The 19,515-nt window shown below is 46.2% G+C and overlaps 1 protein-coding gene across 7 annotated transcripts in view; it reads left to right on the forward strand.

Moving 5' to 3' along the window:
* The window catches only part of KIAA0232 (KIAA0232 ortholog), an 82,070-nt gene that overhangs the window by 41,785 nt on the left and 20,770 nt on the right, over positions 1-19,515 (forward strand). For 6 of the 7 annotated variants that reach the window (XM_043447568.1, XM_043447573.1, XM_043447574.1 and 3 more), the window contains 3 exons: positions 7,346-7,483; positions 17,880-17,946; positions 19,169-19,250. In XM_043447568.1, coding sequence (XP_043303503.1) covers positions 7,346-7,483; positions 17,880-17,946; positions 19,169-19,250 — 287 coding nt within the window. Of the gene's footprint in view, positions 1-7,345; positions 7,484-14,465; positions 16,599-17,879; positions 17,947-19,168; positions 19,251-19,515 lie in introns of those variants that run through there. The other variant, XM_043447575.1, reaches the window with a different exon arrangement.

Consider the following 19,515-nt stretch of genomic DNA (forward strand, 5'->3'; position numbering starts at 1 on the left):
GGAAGCACAGAGCCTGCATTGGAAGCACAGAGCCTGCATTGGAAGTACAGAGTCTGCATTGGAAGCACAGAGCCTGCATTGGAAGCACAGAAGACCACTGGACTGCCAGGAAAGTCCCAGATGCAGTTTCTTTTAAATCCCTTAATTAATTGTATCTTCTCCCTCAGAGTCCATTATTCTAGAAATGTAGCTGGATTGTTGCATTTTCTATTTTTGCCCACAGGTTAAGAAAGAATAATCCTAGTACTAATTGCTCATTGAGATGGATCATTTCTGTATTCAGCAGAACTTGTTTGTTCTTTCCGCCCACGTGTAATGTACTTTGCAGTATATCCCTGTTAGTTTAGCATTTCACTGCTTGGAAAGGCGAGCATCTGCAGTGTTTTCGTTTACCATAATCTTTAACAATAACAACTGACCCATCCTGCCTCCCTCAGGCATCTTGCTGCATATACTGTATTTCAACAACCATTCACTTAACAGACATTAAATTAACTTTATATATAAGGAGTAGGGGTTAGTAATAATGGTGGGTGCACAAGTTCATGTCCACAAACTTCCTCAGATATAGTAAAAAGGGTGGGGTGTTACAGTAAAATCTTTTCATGGAATAGAGAAAATGGTCTGACTAGAAATACTGCATTTAATGCACTTCTCTAAGTTTTCACTCACCACATGAGTGCCCATGACTTGCTGGGCACTGATGACGACAGGATGGTGGCGATGACTGGGGATGGACCCTAGGAGACAGCTGCCAGGTTAGGGGTCCCTGCCACACTCTGGCTGCAGAGTTTGGGTCAGAACAGCCTTGAAAGGAAACAAACAAGAGGGCCTGATGCTGGGAGCCAGGGGGGTGCAGTGAGGGGTGGGAGGAGATTAGACTGAGAAGGGTGAGCAGGAAGCTGGTTCGCAAGAACCTGTCATTGTGTTTCACTAGGGGATTGATATTTTAGTCCCAGAAACAAGAAGACCTGCTGCTGTGTTTAGTCAGCAGTGCCAAATGGCAGCATTGTGGTGGGTGAGCTGGGTTGGGCAACTGAAAGCAGGAAGGCCAATGAGGAACATGTTGGCTGATGACCTAGTAGGAAAAAAAAAAGGATGTACTTAAGGTGACATTATGCTCATTTAATTTGTGCTACTCACTTAGAGGCAATTTACAGTTCCTCTGAGCTGTTAGAAGTGAATTTATTACTGAGGGCTCTCTTCAAATTCTAGCTGCATCTTTCATTCACACGCAGTCAAAAATCTGGCATACATTGGCTTAATTGGGAAGGAATGTCATATATCTAGAAGTCCGGAATCAGGACCACCCCCGCCTAGTTCAGCAGAGCTTCCCTGGGGCTGGAGGGCAGAAGGTGAGCATCAGGTTTAGCAAACATCCTGTCCTATGTGTGGACATGTATGGATGTGGGAATTGGACCATAAGGGAAACTGAGCACCGAAGAATTTATGCTTTTGAACTGTGGTGTTGGAGAAGACTCTTGAGAGTCCCTTGGACAGCAAGGTGATCCAACCAGTCCATCCTAAAGGAAATCAGTCCTGAATGTTCATTGGAAGAACTGATGCTGAAGTTGAAACTCCAGTACTTTGGCCACCTGATGCGAAGAACTGACTCACTGGAAAAGACCCGGATGCTGGGAAAGATTGAAGGCGGGAAAAGGGGACAACAGGATGAGATGGTTGGATGACATCACCGACTCAATGGACATGAGTTTGAGTAAACTCCAGGAGTTGGTGAAGGACAGGGAAGCCTGGCGTGCTGTGGTCCATGGGGTTGCAAAGAGTCGGACACGACTGAGCGACTGAACTGAACTGAACCACACGCTCCAGAGGGTGTGGTCCTTGCATTCCCGGCAGAAACCTTTTGGGGCGGGGGAGGTGCTTTATTTCAACTGTTCGCTTCTGATTGGTCATCTGCCTCTCTGTCAGCCAATCCTGTGGCCAGATGCATGAAACGTGCTGATTCCTATTCAGCTAATCAGGGCCCAGAGCTGGGAGGAGCCTTAGTCCCATTCAGGCGCTGGTGATTCTGGTGTTCCAGGACTGCTAAGGAGAAGGAGTGGGCGGCGAGAGCAGACGTCACTGATCCTAGCTGTGTTTCAGAATGTTGTGTCCTTTTTCTTCCTCCAGCTCTCAATTGCCTTTGTGATAGAAGACAGCAAGACAAAGTCAATCAGAACTCTAGCCTTAAGTTCGTTCCCTCGCGATAGTGACCGGACAAGTACCTGATAATAGGTTCTCAGCCATAGCTTCTTTGGGGACTTGATAATTGCATTTTATCTTCAAGGTTATGACTTTGAAAAGTCATAACTTGATTTACTGAATTCATTGTTGTTCAGCCGCTCAGTCGTGTCCGACGCTTTTGCGACATCGTGGCCTGCAGCATGCCAGGCTTTACTGAGTTTACCTAGTGAATATTCGGCACACACTTAATGTTATATGTTCATGTCCAAGTGGACTTTTAATGAGTTTGCAGCATAGAAAATATAACAGTAGAAGTATAGAGCTTTTTTTAAAATACTGTGTTCTTTTAAAACCTAATTGCTAGTTTAATTCTAAAGGTTAGTAAGTCATAATACATTCACAAAGTAAATGAAGCTTAAAAATAGAAAAAGGGAGCTCTCAAATATAGTAAGTGGAAAGAGCAGAATACATAACAGTTATCGCATATGCTAATGTTTGTATAGCTTTACCTATAGACTTGATGTTGTTTCTTCATGAATTCAGCCTAAAATTACAAGGCAAAATAGCACTTAAATGAAAATTTGTAATAAGGTAGGCTCACTCTAACAGCTAACGTTGCTTGAGTCACAATTAATGTTAGGTTGCTTCACTCATTTTCATTATGTCAAAAGTTAAAACAAGAAGCAAAACCTCCATTCCCACACAAGTCTGCACTGGGTATGTTGTGCAGTTTCCGCAACATCTTTCACTCCCTAACGCAGTGCAGAGGAAAATGTCTTATCTCGGAATCTGTGTAACTGTTCGCTGCAGAGCTCCCACTTCACTTTCACTTAGGAGTGATCTGCAATGTGATAACACGTTGAAAAGGCACATATCAAGAGAAGAAGAATTTTATAAATGCCTTCTAAGCGACAAATAGTTTCCATTAAACCCATGCCTATTGATTAATACCAGTATTCGGCAGTATCTGTGTGAAAAGACATTTTCAAATATGAGATACATAAAATCTTACAAATCAGCATTAACAGGGCAGTTAGGTAAGGGGAAAAAAAACATCAGGTTGGAAAGGAAAAACAAAAACTATTGACATGACATGGCATTATATGTAGAAAATCCTAAGGGAGGAAATTAGAAAAATTAAATTTACAGTAGAATCAAAAATAATTAAATTGCTAGGAATAAGTTTAACAAAAGAAGTCAAGACTTGCACACTAAAAGTTACAAACATTGTTGACAGAAATCAAAGAAAACCTAATAAGTAGAAAAGCATCCCATGTTCATAGTTAGAAAACTTAATATCCATCACGTCTCAGTGCTCCCTAAACTGATCTGCAGGTTCAGGGCAACCCCTGTCAGAATCCCAGCTGCCTTTGTTGCGGAAATTGATGAGCTGATCCTGAAATTCATGCAAAATGCAAGGGACCCAGAATAGCCAAAAGAATTTGAAAAAGAACAAAGTTGTAGGACTCACACTTCCAATTTTAAAACCTACTGCATGGCCCCTGTAAGCAAGACGGTTTGATCCTGGCCTACATGTGACTGGCTATAGGTAACAGAACTGCAAGTACAAAAATAAACCATTGTAATTTCCAACTAGACCCTTCAGTGGGGAAAGAGTAGTCTTCAGAGAAAGGTGCTGGTAACCACGTGTAAAAGAATGAAGTTGGACTCCTGTCTCATACCACATATAAATATTAACTGAAAATGGATTACAGACTTACATGTAAGAGCTGAAACTGTAAAATTTAGGAGAAAACATAAATCTTTATGACTTCATAACTTGGGTTAGGCAGTGATTTTCTAGATAAGGTACCAAAGCACAAACACCAAAAAGGACATCAGTAAATTGACTTCATTACAGTGAGAAGCTTTTATACATAAAAGGACAGCATCAAGAGAGTGAATAGACAGGCCTGGCATCTCTTCAGAAGGTTGAACCCTAGAGGTAACCATGTGACCCAGCAGTTCCACTCCTAGATATATCCCCAGCAAGACTGGAAATATATGTCCGTAGAAAAACTTGTATTTGAATGTTCATAGCTGTATTATTCACAGTAGCCAAAAGGTGAGAAGAATTCAGATGTCCATCAGTGGATGAATGGATAAACAAAATATGGTACATCCATGGACTGAAACATTAGTCATAAAAGAGAATGAAGTACTGATAATATGCCACAACGTGCATGAGCCTTTCAAGTGTTACACTGACCTAGAGGAACCAGGCAGGAAAAGAAGTGGATTGTGTAATTTCATTTATACGAAATACCCAGCACAGCAAAGTCCATAGAGACAACAGGTTAGTAGTTAACGGTGAGCTGGGGGAGAAAGGAAACAGGACGTGACTGCTGGTGGGCGCAGGCCTTCCAATTGGGGTGATGAAAAATGTTTTAAAAATAATGATGATTTTTGCATTACCCTGTGAATTATACCCAAAACCCCTGAATTGTATATTTAAAAAGTAAATTCTGTGGTATGTGACAGACAAAGCAGGTACCAAACACTTGTTCTAGGCGAAGAGCTATAGGAACTCTTCATTTCTCTATTCTTGACTTACAAGTTTTGCATTTGAAAAAAAAAAAACAACTTTTGACCATTCAAGGAGTCTGACCTAGTTACAAGAAAAATTGTAGACTCCTCTTGCCGCTCACCAAGAGTCAGGCTTGGTGGTCTCTTTGTACATTTCTCTCAGACATTTGAATGCACATTAACAGGCGTGCGTGTGTACTTGAACCAAAAATGAGATCATACTGTTGTATGAACTGCTGCTCTTGAATATGTTGGGGATAGCTTCTCATGTCGATAGATGTGCTTCGTCATCTCCTTAATGGCTGTATCTTACTGCCTGGTCACTTATAACTTATTCACCAAGTCCTCCTCTCTTGACATTTAGGTTGTTTGTCCATGTTTGCTGTTGTTGAGAAATATATGTTGAACATCACTATAGCAAAATCTGTGCACATTTTGGTGATTTTTTTTTTAGGCTAAATTCCCAAGAGTAATTGATCAGAAGTACATATACGTGTTTAAGATATTGGATGTGTATGGTCAAACTGCCCTCCCGAAGGACTGTGTGTCCATGTGAATTTTGAAAGTCTGTCTGTCTGTCTATGAAAACTTTGTTTGGACCTTTAAATGTGTTGTTAATCCTGCTGAGCTTAAACATGGCTTCAGTAGAGAAACGTGTTCATAATGCTCAGTAAAGGGAAAGCCAGTCTCAGCAACTGAGACAGAAAGGAAGGAGCCCTCTTCTGAGTAATGACACAGAACGTCTCTACCTTTACTGTTTACACCGTGAGCAACAGAGCCAGGCTACGACCATTCTCTGCCTTCAGAAGCTTTGACTCTACATTGTCATGGTTCCGTTCCCATCCTTGTGAAAGGACAAGCTCTATCTCCCGAAGATATTGCTGATAAGAAATGTCAGAGTCAGGTTTTAGATGACATCTAGCCAAACACGGTAGATAAGCGGAAACAGACTGAGAGTTCTTACTTGGTCATCAGGCACATTTTCCCTTGGCAAATGGAAGTGACACCACTCAGCCAGAAAATGTTTTTTGGGTTCATGAGATGCTCAGACATGCCCAAGAAATTATGTAAAAAGTATGTTAATTGCGATGAGTATGGAGAGAAGGGCCCTCCCACTCTTTACCTGGTGGCAGAAAAGTAATTTCTATGTATTTGATCAAAGTAAAGACTAGACAGACAGTTGATGGTATATGAATTTGATCCTAAAGATTTTTTGAATTAATTATTATTGTGCTTTTCCTTCTTTATTCCAGCTCATTTGTTAATTCATATCCATTTCCTGAGGGCTTACTGTAGGCCAGATATTCTTCTGAGTAGTTTTCTTAATTTGCCTTAGTCTTTCTTTCTAATCTCTTTTTTTCTAACTCTTGTCATATGTCCATTGGTTTTAATAGTAACTTACCAAATGAAAGGCAAAGTGACGTAGCAGAGCAGTTAAAAATATTCAAGTCCCAGTTTAGGGAAGTGAAGTAAACCTATTGGAATATTATGTAGCCAAAGAATTTGTAGTAATATGCAGGTAAAGTTTACAATGGAGAAGGCAATGGCACCCCACTCCAGTACTCTTGCCTGGAAAATCCCATGGGTAGAGGAGCCTGGTGGGCTGCAGTCCATGAGGTCACGAAGAGTCGGACACGATGGAGCAACTTCACTTTCACTTTTCACTTTCATGCATTGGAGAAGGAAATGGCAGCCCACTCCAGTGTTCTTGCCTGGAGAATCCCAGGGACGGGGGAGCCTGGTGGGCTGCCGTCTATGGGGTCGCACAGAGTCGGACACGAGTGAAGTGACTCAGCAGCAGCAGCAGCAGCATTTACCATATAAGTGCAAAATTATACAGATAGTGTGAATTCAGTCGTGTTTTTTCTTTTTTTTTAAAGTGTGTGAAATTGTTCTTATTTTCACTGGTGGTAGGATCATGGAAGATTTGCTTTTTTCCTATTTTTCAAATTTTCCTTAGTTTTTATAACAGGCATTATATAATCAAGGGAAGAATAAGCTAAGAATACTAACAGAATATTTTATATCTGTTGCTTTCTGGACTGCAAGATATAGAAATAGGAATGAACCTTCCAACTGTTAAATGTTAAAATCTGTTAGTAAGGGACTTTCCTGGCTGTCCAGGGGTTAGGACTTTGCGCAACCTTCCACTGAAGGGGTTCATGGGTTTGAAGATCCCCCTTGCCATGAGGCATGGCCAAAAAAAAAAAAAAAAGCTAATAATGTGAACACTTGCTATTGACAGGTGGGAAGTACAGAAAAGAGGACATTTGTGTGTATAGTTTTTAATACTGAAATTTAAATAACACTGAAATTTGCATATGAATGTCTGAGTTGTTTTTTAGCATTTACTACAAATATAAATGGGTCAGATTTATTGAGATCATAAATCCTAAATAATAATCTAATAGTAATCTCAGTAATAGGTACTAAAATGATGGGTTATCCTGAATAATCTGATTGATTATTGATTATTGTTCTGATTGACAGCATTCTATGGCCTCATAATTTATTAATGTGTACCAACTTGTGAATGAAGATATTTGTAGGGGAAATGTGTGTGTAAGTATGTGGGAAATAATAAGTGTTTGAAACTTTATGTTGATCACTGAAACTGGTCTTAATTTTATTTCAGGAGAATGACATCTTCCTGGGCTGGGAAAAAGGAGCTTATAAGAAATGGGGAAAGAGTAAGAGAAAGGGCTCAGATCTAACTCTAGAAGAAATGAAAAAACAGGCTGCTGTCCAGTGTCTTCGATCTGCTTCTGATGAAGTGAGTTTACATTTGGTTTCTAATACTTCGGGGAGGAAAAAGGGGGAGGTGTTTCTTAAAAGTTTATAAATAATACATCTTGACCAAAAAAAAATATAGCTTAGAAAAATAAAGTACTCATTATCTTACCACTGTTATGTAAACATTATCATGTTTTCCTTTATAGCATTTTTCTGTATGTATTGAGTTTTCTGTAATGTGTTTTTTTTTTAAGTACTGTTGTGATTAGAGAATACCTCATTTTATATCTTTTCCCCACTCAACATATACTTCATTTTGTTATTACATTACCTTTTAGTGGCTAAGTTATATTATCCAGTAATATTCCAATAGCCATCTGGTATGCTCTTTGTTACTGGGTATTTAGATGGCTTTTTATTTTTTGTTACACTATGTAGAATGTTTTCATGTGTGCTTTTTCCACATCTCTATTACTTCTTTTGGATATATTGCTAAAAGTGTGATAATGATTCTGACATTTAAGATCACTTTATTTGCTTAATTCATAACTTTTTGTTTGTTTTTAAAGAAAATACTGTAGGATGATGTTATTGCTCTTTTAACATTTCATGTAAAATATTTCTCATGTCCTTCAGCAACCTGAAATAGAATAGTTGTAGAGTATAATCACCTATTTAAATTCGTGCTACAAATTCTCACTTTATTACTCACTATAAGATGTAATCTCCAAAAAAAAAAAAAGATGTAATCTCTATAACTACTTAGAAAATTATTTTGTTTTTACCATGCTATTTGACCTAGGTGCTTTTAGGTGCCTTTCTAATACAGAGTTAAAGTGAGAAGATTCCTACAGGGTGTCTGTAGAGAGGCTTCTGGCCTTCAGAAACTTCCTCCCTAAATTATCTAGTGGTCTGAGGTTGGGGTAGCCAGCTTTGCTACACTTGATAATCCGCATATTCTCTCTGACTGCCACCTTCCATGCGCGCCTTGTCAAGCTCGTTCCGCGCTTCCCAGCCGTGTGTTCTCATCCTGCTTAGGGCGGCCTGTGGGAGCCCTGTCTGTGCATTCCCGTCTTCCCTTCACAGCTGTGCCAGGACTCTTGAGTTCCCCGTTCCCCTGCTTTGCTTCTCCTGGTGCCCAGCAGAGTGCGTGCCTGTCATGTGGAAGGTACTGACCTTCTCTTGAGCTGAATGAACTCCAGCCTCTGAATGAAGAGTTCGGCTTTCGCCCTGTCCTCCTCTTTCTTCTCCCTCTCCCCCTTCGACATTGTTAACTTCAGATTTCTTGAAGCTGTGGCCTCATAGACTGTGGGGTAGGAGTTTGAAAATTACCGCTCCGGTGGCTGTCTTAGGAACCTTTTCATTACAGAGCGTAGAAACATAATTAACCTTGTTTAAGACAAAGTGGAAATATACGTGAAGGAGACAAGGGTCTCTCCCTGAAACCCAGTGCTGGAAATGCAGCAGCCTGAGCTGGGAGCCAAATGATTGACAGCCAGAGTTATTGTGTCTAATGACCTACAGTCTCTCATCTGCTCCTCTCCCTGTTTCTGGGTTGTTCCTTCTCTACCTGACGTCTGGTACCCAAGCCCGTTCAGTTAGAGGGAGAATCTGATTGGCTGGACTGGGGCCAGTTGTCTACCTCTGGTTTGATAATCTGCATCAAGGGGACAGAGTTGCCTGGAGCAGGGGCTGAGTGATAGGCAGTCCTCAGAGAAAAGGGGGTGGTTGGACAGTTACCCAAAAAGTGTTTCCTGTGTGACCCTGAAGGGGGTAGTAGATTGGGAGAGGAATTCAGAGTTTTTAAAGGAATTCAAAATGCAGATAGCTTTTAAAAGTGAGAGGTTAGTTCAGGTAAATTCTCTGGGCAAAATCCAAAGACGCTACTGCTGAGTCATGGCTGGGAGGAAAATCTGAGTAGGGAGTTTCAATCTGGGAAAGGATCTTATTTCCGCTTTGGAGCAAAGTTGCTGAGAAATGACTCTAGCCTTTAACTCATGGCGAAGTGGAGCGAAAGATGAGGAGCTAGGTCAGTGGGCAGAGGGGGAGTAGAGACAGCTGATGTGCAGTACAGGGCCCTGTCCTCCTGCAGTGAGGAGCCCGTGGGGTCTCGGGGTGCCCACCGGAGGTCGAGGTCAGGCAGAGAGGACAGTGCAGGGAATTGTTGCTTTAGCCTGGCTGTCAAAGGTGGGGTTTTTGTTTTCAAAGCCAGTGAAGCATATATGTCTTCTTTCCTTCTTTTATTAAAAACTGTTGCATTGCTTTTTCCTAACAAGGATTTTTTTTTTCCCTAATCTTACCAAATGAAAGTTGGCTGAGGAAGTGGAAGTGCCAGGCATTCACCAGGAGCTTGGTGTAGGCCGTTTGCAAGTCCCCTGGTTTTTCTTTGTAGAATCTGCTTCACTGAAAAGAAAAGATGGGAGAAGGCCCTACGTGGGGAGTTACAGCACAGATGTCTTCTATTTCGGCCACAGTGTATGTTGTATGCGGGGGGGGGGGGGTTGGGGGGGTGTTCCTTCCCCGAGTACCGAGGACGGTGACGTTTGCAGTTCTGTGCTTCGCTCGCTCCCGCGCAGGTCTAATACCAGCTGCACGCCCTTCTCAGCGCAGCGCCCTGCGGTCACTGCGAACCATGAGAGCCAGAGCCACTAACAAGTTCACAGTCTGATCGAGTGCAGTGTTAGTGATGTAATCACGAGACGGGGATGCAGGTGATGCTCTCACCCTGTTAGGGGGGTAGACAGGTAGCGGTGACGTCACCTGTCACGTGTGAGATGAGTTCTTGTTTCTTGCCTGTGTGCACACGTGACCACTGCAGCTGCAGCGCTGGCTGTTCTGTAAAAGCGTCCACTGTCCTCAGACTCTCGACTGCGTCGTGATTTAAGCAGAACAGCGGCCTTCTCTGACTGCACTTTGCATCCCTGTGATGTGATTCTTGTCCCCCTTTCACCCCTGGCATCAAGGTGTACCCACATCACAGCAGGCCTCTGGACCTGCTCCGCTCTGTAGTCATCTGAGAAGTGTTCAAAACCATAGGCAAGTTCAGTTATGTCAGAACTTTGTACATTGGTTATAGTTTGGCAGCACCGTGAAGATGTGCGAGCCGCTGGCTTACTCCTCCAGGGGACCCTGCTCTGTAATGGACTTGGCTGTTTGTCAGGTCCAAGCTGAAACTGCCTTTGCTACAGTCTTCATTCACACATGCAGGTAGCGTGGAATTCTCTGGTACTCATTGTTTTCTGTAACATTTTGCATTCACTTCAAGTGCAGCTGGTCCTGGGGCCGTAGAGGAATGGTGCTGTGACTCAGTGGTGGCCACTGGACATCCCCCAGTGGCGTTTCTCGCACGTGATGTCAGCCTGAGCTGCTTGTTTCTGTCACCGGTGGACACGGCACGTGCCTGCTGTGGTTAAGTGGACACGGACCCCCTTTCCCCCTTTCCAGAACAGAGAGAGTTGAACTGCACCAGCGATTGTTTCTTGAATCCTCAAGTTTACTTCCTTTTGTTTTCTCTCTGCAGAGTTAGAGCTTTTTGTATCGTTTTGCTTTTGTCTTTAATAATTATATTTGTTTCATTTTTATTGAGCTACTTAAAACTGAATCAAAGCTAGTATTTCATCTCCCATTTGGGGAGTGATTAGGATATTAGAAACTCAACAAGGGCCCTGTTTGGGGAAGAAATAAAGTTAGAATGCAATGATCACTTGGGTAGTTCAGTTAACTTAGTTTTTATTTTTCAATATATATTTTTCAATTTTTATTTTTCTTTCCATTTATTTTTATTAGTTGGAGGCTAATTACTTACAATATTGTAGTGGTTTTTGCCATACATTGACATGAATCAGCCATGGATAACTTAGTTTTGAAAATAACCGCACACTGCTTACTGTGGGCCCCTGACTTGATCTGTGGTTATTTGAAGAGCCTTGTAGAGAATCTATGTCTTTGGTACCGTGGAGTCTCATTGCAGTTGCTCATATTCTCTCACTGAGCTAAGTTCACCAGTGACATTCTTCTTGCCAGTAAAAGTCCATAGTACATCTCAGTATTTTGCATATGTATTATTTATATGCTCTACAGAGATGTGTATAAAAAACACATAAGGCTGTTCATGGCGGTTTACTGTCAGGGTGGATTTTGACCAGGTACGTTGCTCCTTTGCCTGCCAGCACCTGGACTTAATTCATTCTGGATAACAGAGCATCCGACATGTGCAGGGCCCCGTCTGGGTGCCCTGTGTGCCCCGCGCGCTGTGATGCCGTGCTCCCTCCACAGGCCAGACCCCCGAGAAGCCCGTGGGCTTTAAAGCTGAGATGTTCCTGGTTGCTGTGTTTCACAGCCAGCCCTGCCCACGGAAGCCCAGGCCTTATCTCCTTGGGCAGAGATGGAGCTGGGCCTTCAAGGAAGCCCATAGGCCCTTATGAGGGCTCCAGGTTTTCTTCTGAGAAGCCTCTAATGTTGGAGAGTTTGGAGCAGAGGAGTAATGCAACTTGACTTAACCTGCTAATAGCGTGCCGCTGGCTGTTACATGAAGAGTGCATGGGCCGGGTGAGGCCGGGTAGGTTCCTAGGCAGAGGTAGACCCAGAAAGCAGGTGAGAGGCTGTTACAGGAGTCCAGAAGGCCACCGACGATAAGGCCTGGTTGGATTCTAAATATATTTGGAAGCAGAGCTGACAAGATCAGGTGTGGGGTGGAGCCGCGGTTCCCAGCCATTTTGGTACTGGGGAACGGTTTAGCGGAAGACAGCTTTTCCCCCTGATGGGATGGGGGGCGGGGGGATGGTTCAGGCCATCATGTGAGCCATGGGGAAGGCAGATGAAGCTCTGCCCCCCCCCACCTCCTGCTGTGCGGCCCCCAGCCCCGGGGGGTGCCACCCCTGCAAGGAGCGCAGAATCAAGGAAGACAGACCTGAACAACTGCAGGAGTGGACTCTTCCCTTACCAAGGAAAGGGAATTCAGGAAGGAATACTAGCTCTGAGTGGACAGGTATGAATTAAGACTTGAACATGAGGTGCCTGGGAGAGCCAGCAGAGATCTTGAAAATGCAGTTGGATACGTGTGTTTGGGGTGCAGGGGCTGGTGATCTCAGCAGGGAGCATCGTCCTGGGGGTGCCGGGTCTTTTTGTCTCTTTAGGAAAATGTGGGGATTTTTATAGGAAATTTCCTGAACTATTAAGTGCTCTAAGCGAGGGTGTGAAAAAGGAAACAAATGAGAGGGGCTGCTATAACAATGTGAGGGTGAGGGCATAAAAAGAGGCATATGGGGGGGTTACAGTGTGGAGCCCGGAGCAGCGTTGCGCCCCTGTGGACGAGGCTGGGGAAGCACGGAGCTGTGAGCACGGCTTGAGCCCCCCACATCCCCTCCCTGGGTGCGCCCCCTCTGTCTCTCTCTGTGGGCACCGCCACGCGGGACCTGTCCATCTCCCCTGCACGTCTGTATCCTTCTACTGAATGTTCCGTGAGACGATAACCAAAGCCGGACTGTTCTGCATGTAAACTTTAAAGGAGCGGTATCGTCCTGTATGTATTTTCCAACTTGTTTTTAGTTACCGTTTTGAGAGATTTTATCTATGTTGATGGTACGACCTTATTTCTTTGACTGCTCACTGTCCATTGTGACACTTATAAAGCTGTTTCTTCTCCGGGTCGTGGCCCTTTCAGGGGCTTCCCAGTTCTGACCGTGGTGAAGACCGCAGCGGGGACTGTTTCTGAGTCCCCATCCCGTGCAGCGCTTTTGCTCAAGGATGTCCTCCGTCCTCAGCCTGCTGCACTCCAGTCAGCTGTTCTTTCAGCATCTTCTGGCATCACAGGCTGAGTGTCTGATGAAAGCTGCGGACCTCACCAGAAAGACGGTCTTCTCTTACCTGCCTCCGTGGCCTGTGGAAGGCGCCTCTCTCCTCCTCTGTAGCACGGACTAGAGCTCACAGCAGCAGTGAGAGCTGGGGACGCCCGTGGGCGGGTGTGTGTGGACGCCCCTGCGCTCAGGGGTGGGACTCCAGCCCCCCGGGAGGGCAGAGACCGCCTTTTGTGCGTCTGGGCTTTTCTAAAGCTCCTCACCCTCGGATGTGTTCTCATCCTCGTGCCCGTGTGTCCCGCTGCTGCCTGAAGCACTGTCTGTGTGACCCCGCCACGCGCTGGTACGCCTCCGCGGCCACCGGAAGGCCTGGCGCCGAGCCCTGGCGTACATTCTGGGCGCGCTCCCCGCTCTCCCGTCTGTTTCTTCCTGAACGGTACTGTGGGCCGGGCTGGGCCCCGCTGGGCAGCCCCGAGCCGGTCCTGTGTGAGGGGCCAGCCCGTTGCCGCCCACGGAGTGGGGACCCGACCATCCGGGCTTGCCCTCCTGGCTTGTCCAGCGCCTCCGCAGGGCCGGCTCAGCGCCGAGACCCTCTCCGCACGAGGCTGGGGCTCTGCTGATGGCCGATGGAGTCCGGAGTCGGCATCCCCAGAGGACAGGCGTCGCCCCTGCCGGTGACTCGCCAAGGAGTCCCCGTAGACCTGTGGGGCGAGTCCCCGAGACCTGGTCCCCAGAGTGCACAGTGTGCGGCTCCGCCGTCCCGTCGGTACTGCTGGAGAGGGGGAGCCAGGCAGGCGCGCAGCGCCCCGCACCTCTGCGGGGAAGCGTGAGATCGCACGGCGAAACCGGAGGCTGACGGGTGGATCCGCGGGGCTCTCTTCTCCCTGGCTTCCACAGCTCTGAAGACGGGGGGCTCCTCACTGAGGGGAAGGTTGCTGCAGAGAAACAGTCACGTGGCAGGATGGTCTCCTGAAAGTCCTAAACGTGACAATAGGAATGAAAGGCTGGAAGAAGGGTGGGAAGGTATAGCTGAGGAAGTCTCCCAGGAAGTAGACCCAAAAATGAAGCAGCGGTAAATAGAAAAGATAGAAGAAGTTAGGGGAGCAGTACAAGAAGTCAGCTTCCCTGGTGGCGCAGATGGTAAAGAATCTGCCTGCAATGCGGCAGACCCAGGTTCGACCCCTGGGTTGGGAGGTTCTCCATGAGAAGGGAATGGCAACCCACTCCAGTATTCTGGCCTGGAGAATTCCCCTGACAGAGGAGCCTGGTGGGTTACAGTCCGTGGAATCGTAGTCGGGCACGGCTGAGCAGCTAACACATAAGAAGTCAAAAACCCAGCTATTTGGAAGTGGTATTCTTAGCATTTTCCCGGTGTGGAAAGGAAGGCTTCAGTAGGTGAATCACTTTCGGGTGGTCCTGTGGCTAACCCTGAGGCGAAATTCAGACCCACGTCTGTTTGACTCCGCCCCCACCCCCGGTCCGCACGGAATGGGCAGCTGAGTGCGTCTGCATGTCACACCGGTCAGTGATCACAGGGCTGGTGTGGGGCTGTCCGTCCAGCATTTAGGGGATGTCCAGTCTGAAAAGGTTCTCCGTAAAAGGTTAGCCTTTGAGATGATTAACATGAAACCCACAGAAACCTTTGCGGAGAGGAGGGATAACCAGGCAGGACAAGTCAGACTGCCTTTGCTTTCTTGATGCTAAAGATTAAAGTCCTTAGCTGAGCAGGATGGGAAGAGAGGAGGAGGAAGCCCCGTGCTGTGGGGTGGGAATGGAAGTTTGTCAGGAAACCAGTGAAAAGGCTTTCCCAGAAGCCTGGGGACGGTTCGTTGCTGAGGGTCTGACCGGGCTCCCTCATCCCGGAAGTGCCCCTGGGTCCACCCTGGGCCTGGGGGGAGTGAAGGCGGCAGGGCCCCACCGTGGGGGGCAGGCAGGACCCAGAGGACCTCGCGTTCCCTGGATCAGGTCGGTTTCTCATCCTTAATCGTCCAACCTCAAGCTCAGAGCAAAAATCCCAAGGTGTTTGAAAAGCGATAATCCAAAAATGAGACTCTGGAAAATGAAAATCATACCCACCATCTAGAGAGGCACCAGTATTCGAGTGACTAACGTGACAGGCACGCTCACCTTGGTTTACTCTCGGGAACCTTGAGATGGGGGTGTTCGGACACAAGGAGCAGGCCTGCACTCGGCCGCCCAGCAAGTGTGGGCAGGGCCGGGGACCCAGGCCCAGGTCCATTGCTCTGGGCCGTCTCCTGAGATGTGGGAGTTAGTGGAGTGTAAGCTCCACGGGGGCGACGGGCTTATCTCGCAGGCTGTTCTGAATGAGGGAGGAATAAACGAGTAAATGGCCATTACGGAAGACTGCCTCCCAGACCTCTCCTGAAAAGCACCAGGCTCTGTGTGTGGTTTCCTGGTATAAAGATTTGGATACTGTAACTTGCATTTTAGAGTGATCCTATGGTCTCCAGATAAATTTTTCATGTTGGTTTGATACTGGGAGGTAAATGGGTATTATCCATCTTGCAGCTGCAAAAGTGGTTCTTGAGTTAAATGGTAGAATGTTAGTGTTTGTTTTTCTTTTTTTTAATCTACACCATTTTTCTCCCTTTGAGTTATCCCTAATGCATGACTATAATATACTTCTTCCTTAAAATACTGTAGGCTCTGGGTGTTCTTGAATGCCCTTGTGGATATGATATGCTATTAAAGTATGATAATTAAAATTATCTAATTAATATAATTGGGAAGAAGGATAAGATTTCTCATTAGTAGCACCAGATCCTCACTTTAGAATGCCTGCTGGGAGATGACAGGGTCCAGTGCGGCTTTTGACACCCTTTTTTGTTCTGTCTGCTCATGGGATAACCCAGCGGTCTAATGATTTTGTTTTTGAGAAGCTGTAGTTAGGATGCTGCAGGAATCAAGGAAGGCAGACAGGCCTGGTGGCAGCGTCTGTCCCTTGTGGAGCACGCATGTTGCTCCTCTCCCATTTGCATATGAGAGCAAATGGATACACTCCTAAGCTGCATTACTGTCCAGAGCCACTGAATTTTACAGTTGCTTGGAAGGAGTTTCCAAGACAAAGCCTAGAAGCGAGTAGCGTCCCGTGACTGGTCACGGCCGGCCCGTGGAGGACAGTACGTGCCCACCGGCTCAGAGCACTGACCGGAGTGGAATAAGCGATGCCCTGGGCTGGGTGTTCTGCGCTGGAGGCTGGCGCCGGGTTTAGAAACAGCGACACAGGCTTGCTGTGCAGAGAGCAGCGTGCCGCCGGCAGTCAGCTGACACTGGTGTTAGGTTCATGGTCCGGAGGAAATGGAATAAAGCAGCCATACTCATCACACCTTGAACGCTATGGTAAGCGAGTCTCCCTGGTGGAATTGTGTAGTTGGAGTCGTGTTTATGACTTAGTCCCTGCCGTGGTTTCTAGGGCTTCTTCAGGAAAGGTCAGCTCTCTCCTGGCCCATTTTCCCTCTTTCTCCTTCTGTCCTGTCTCCCATCAAACGCTGTGCTGTGATGTGGATAGCATGTAACTTAATCAGTGTGTACAATTAGCCGTTCGCATTGTGATCCTTCTTGCTGCTCAGACTGTGTGACCGTGCTGTTTCTCCTTCAGGATATCTCTAATGCTCATGCTGAGTCATTTTGAGGGAAGCAAATGGGGTAACGTTCTATTTTTAGCCCCTCGAGGCCCTGCGAGGGCGAAGGGCAGCAGAGTCCTGTGCGTCCGCTCGGGTCATGCCCACCTAGAGGGACTCGGTTCCAGTTTAAGTAGGACTTTTCAGCTGCTGAGTAAACACAGAGCTCCTGGGAAATGCGTTCACTTTTCTGGTACCTTGTGAAAGGTTGTTTCCTTTTCCTCCCTTGAGAGAGAGAATTTTACCAGTTTGAAAGTCTGCGTAGTGAAAGGTTTGCTCACGCCTGTCTGCATCATTCATTTTTCCGTCAAGTGAGGCTCTTATTCTCCCCCCACCCTCCCACCAATTTCAGACTCTTCCACGCCCTCTCCTTAAATTTTACCCTGATTCTGTACAGAGGTCAGCACCCTACCCATGACCCATGCAGTGCAGCTTTCACATTTGTTCACAGTGATGACATCTGTTTTCCATCTGCTCTTTCTGTTCCAGTCATGAGTGGTTCACTTTAAAAGAGGAAAAAAGAAAAAGAAATCACCTGTTTTCTTTAGACCGTGAACTGCTGAGAGGACCAGAAGGCAGTTTTTGTGATTTTAATTTGTATCAAGCCTGGGACAAGCCCTTTGCCCACACGGATGCTACAGATGTTGAATAATGTTTTTGACAGTGATGGGCTCTTAGCTGTAAGACAGGCATTTAGGCCCTGAGGCTCCCCTGTGAGCAAGCTGCTGTACCCCCGGGAAGACGGGCCAGTCCGGGAGTCTCATGAGTATTTTCACATTCTATCAGCAAGTGCCGGTGAATATGCTTTATTAGTAAACTGTGTCTGCTGGATTGAATCTACAGACCTGTAGTTTTTAGACTCTTATGTTCATTTAAATATGGGTAATGTATTTCTTTTGAAACATGAAAGATCTGTAAAGCTTTCCTGTTAAGATGACAGTGTACCGACAGCCTGACTCGTCCATACCTGGCAGTCACCGTGTCGCTTCTGTCCCCGCAGAGCTCTGGCATTGAGACTTTGGTGGAGGAGCTCTGCTCCAGGCTGAAGGACCTGCAGAGCCAGCAAGGTGAGAGCGCGGTCGCCGCGGGCCGTCCACATCCACCACGCAGGGCACCGGCCTCAGAACCGATCGGAAAGAAGGCGCACGGAGCCGAAGTCTTCATGCCCAGCGTGTCGCCAGGCCGGTGTCCTGCCCCGTCTTTGGCTGTGGGTGGCTGCTGGTCAGCCCACGGCCATCCTCTGCAGAGAGGTCCCTTGCTCTCAGAGGAGTGACTTCATCTGCCGGAGCACTCCCGGAGAGGAGATGAAGCTCTGGATCTGGAGCAGTCATCTCTCATCTCCTCCATCCTCCCCCTCCTCCCCACCATCCCAGACTAACACTTGCCTGGGTGGCAGCGAGGCCTGCAGAGGTGTGTCACCTCTCACTCAGGTTGGCCGCGGGAGCTCTTGCCTTGAGTCTTGATGATTTCGGAAAGGCAGACTCGACAGGCCCATCGAGTTGTTGTGATCTGTGAACACTCACAGCTTCTTTCCCAGCATTTCTGCAGGCCCATAGAATGAGAATTACCTGTTAAGGGTCTTTATTTTGCTTGTCCTCTTCATGGTCATCTTGCTGCACGCCCCCAAGTCCCAAGCCTTTTTAAAGGCACAGTTTGTTTCTAATCTGAGGGCAGGATCGTGAGCTAAGAGTTGAAACACAGCCCTTGCTCCCCTAGATGCTAAGTAACAGAGCTAATTGTAGTAACTTTCTTTACATATCAGTGTTAATCAGGAAGAGGCAATATAAAGTCCGTGAGTGCAGAATCTTGTGAGAAAATATTTTTAGAATCCTAACAGATGTTCTGCCCTTGCGGTGTAATTAATAAGCACCCAGAGATTTCAGTCTTGTAACTACGTGCCTCTAGCGCACTCTGTCAGTGATGAGGTGAGAGAGCTCGGCCCAGTGTTAACGGCTGAGCAGAGTTTGCTCTGCCTCACTGAAGAAAGAGTGGCTGAAGAAAGACTGTCTTTTCAGTTGTGCCACGGAGCATGTGGGATCTCAGTTCCCTGACCAGGGATCGAACCCACACCCTCTGTATTGGAAGCGTGGAGTCTTAACCCCTGGACCACTAGGGAAGCCCCTGAAGAAATAAGATTTTTATTAAAAAGATAAACTGGTGTTGAGTTCTTTTTAAGCCATAGAAGCCTGTGTCATTTCTGAGTAAATTTACTTGAGAAACTTTTAAAAACAGGAGCATTTACCGACTTGATACAAGACAGATCTTTCTGAATTTTTGTTTCGTTAACAGAAGAGAAGATTCACAAGAAGTTAGAGGGGTCTCCCTCTCCAGAGGCAGAACTATCGCCCACAGCGAAGGATCAAGTGGAAATGTACGTCAGACTGTGTTCCATGATAAAGTCACTCTAATGACTGCCCCGCTGCGTGGTTTACAGGTTTAGTTTGTCATCTTCTGTTTAGTTTGCTATTTTATAACTCAGGAGTCTACTGAGCACTTACTGTGTGCCCGACACAGAGAATCCAAAGGTGGATAAGATGGTCTCATCTTTTTTCACACACATTGAATCAATATTTGTGAATCTGATGAAACAAACAAGGTTATTATTTATGGTCCGTTCATATATGACCTTTGAAATT

Source organism: Cervus canadensis, chromosome 26 (genome assembly GCF_019320065.1).
Source record: "Cervus canadensis isolate Bull #8, Minnesota chromosome 26, ASM1932006v1, whole genome shotgun sequence".
NCBI classification, from domain to species: Eukaryota; Metazoa; Chordata; class Mammalia; order Artiodactyla; family Cervidae; genus Cervus; species Cervus canadensis.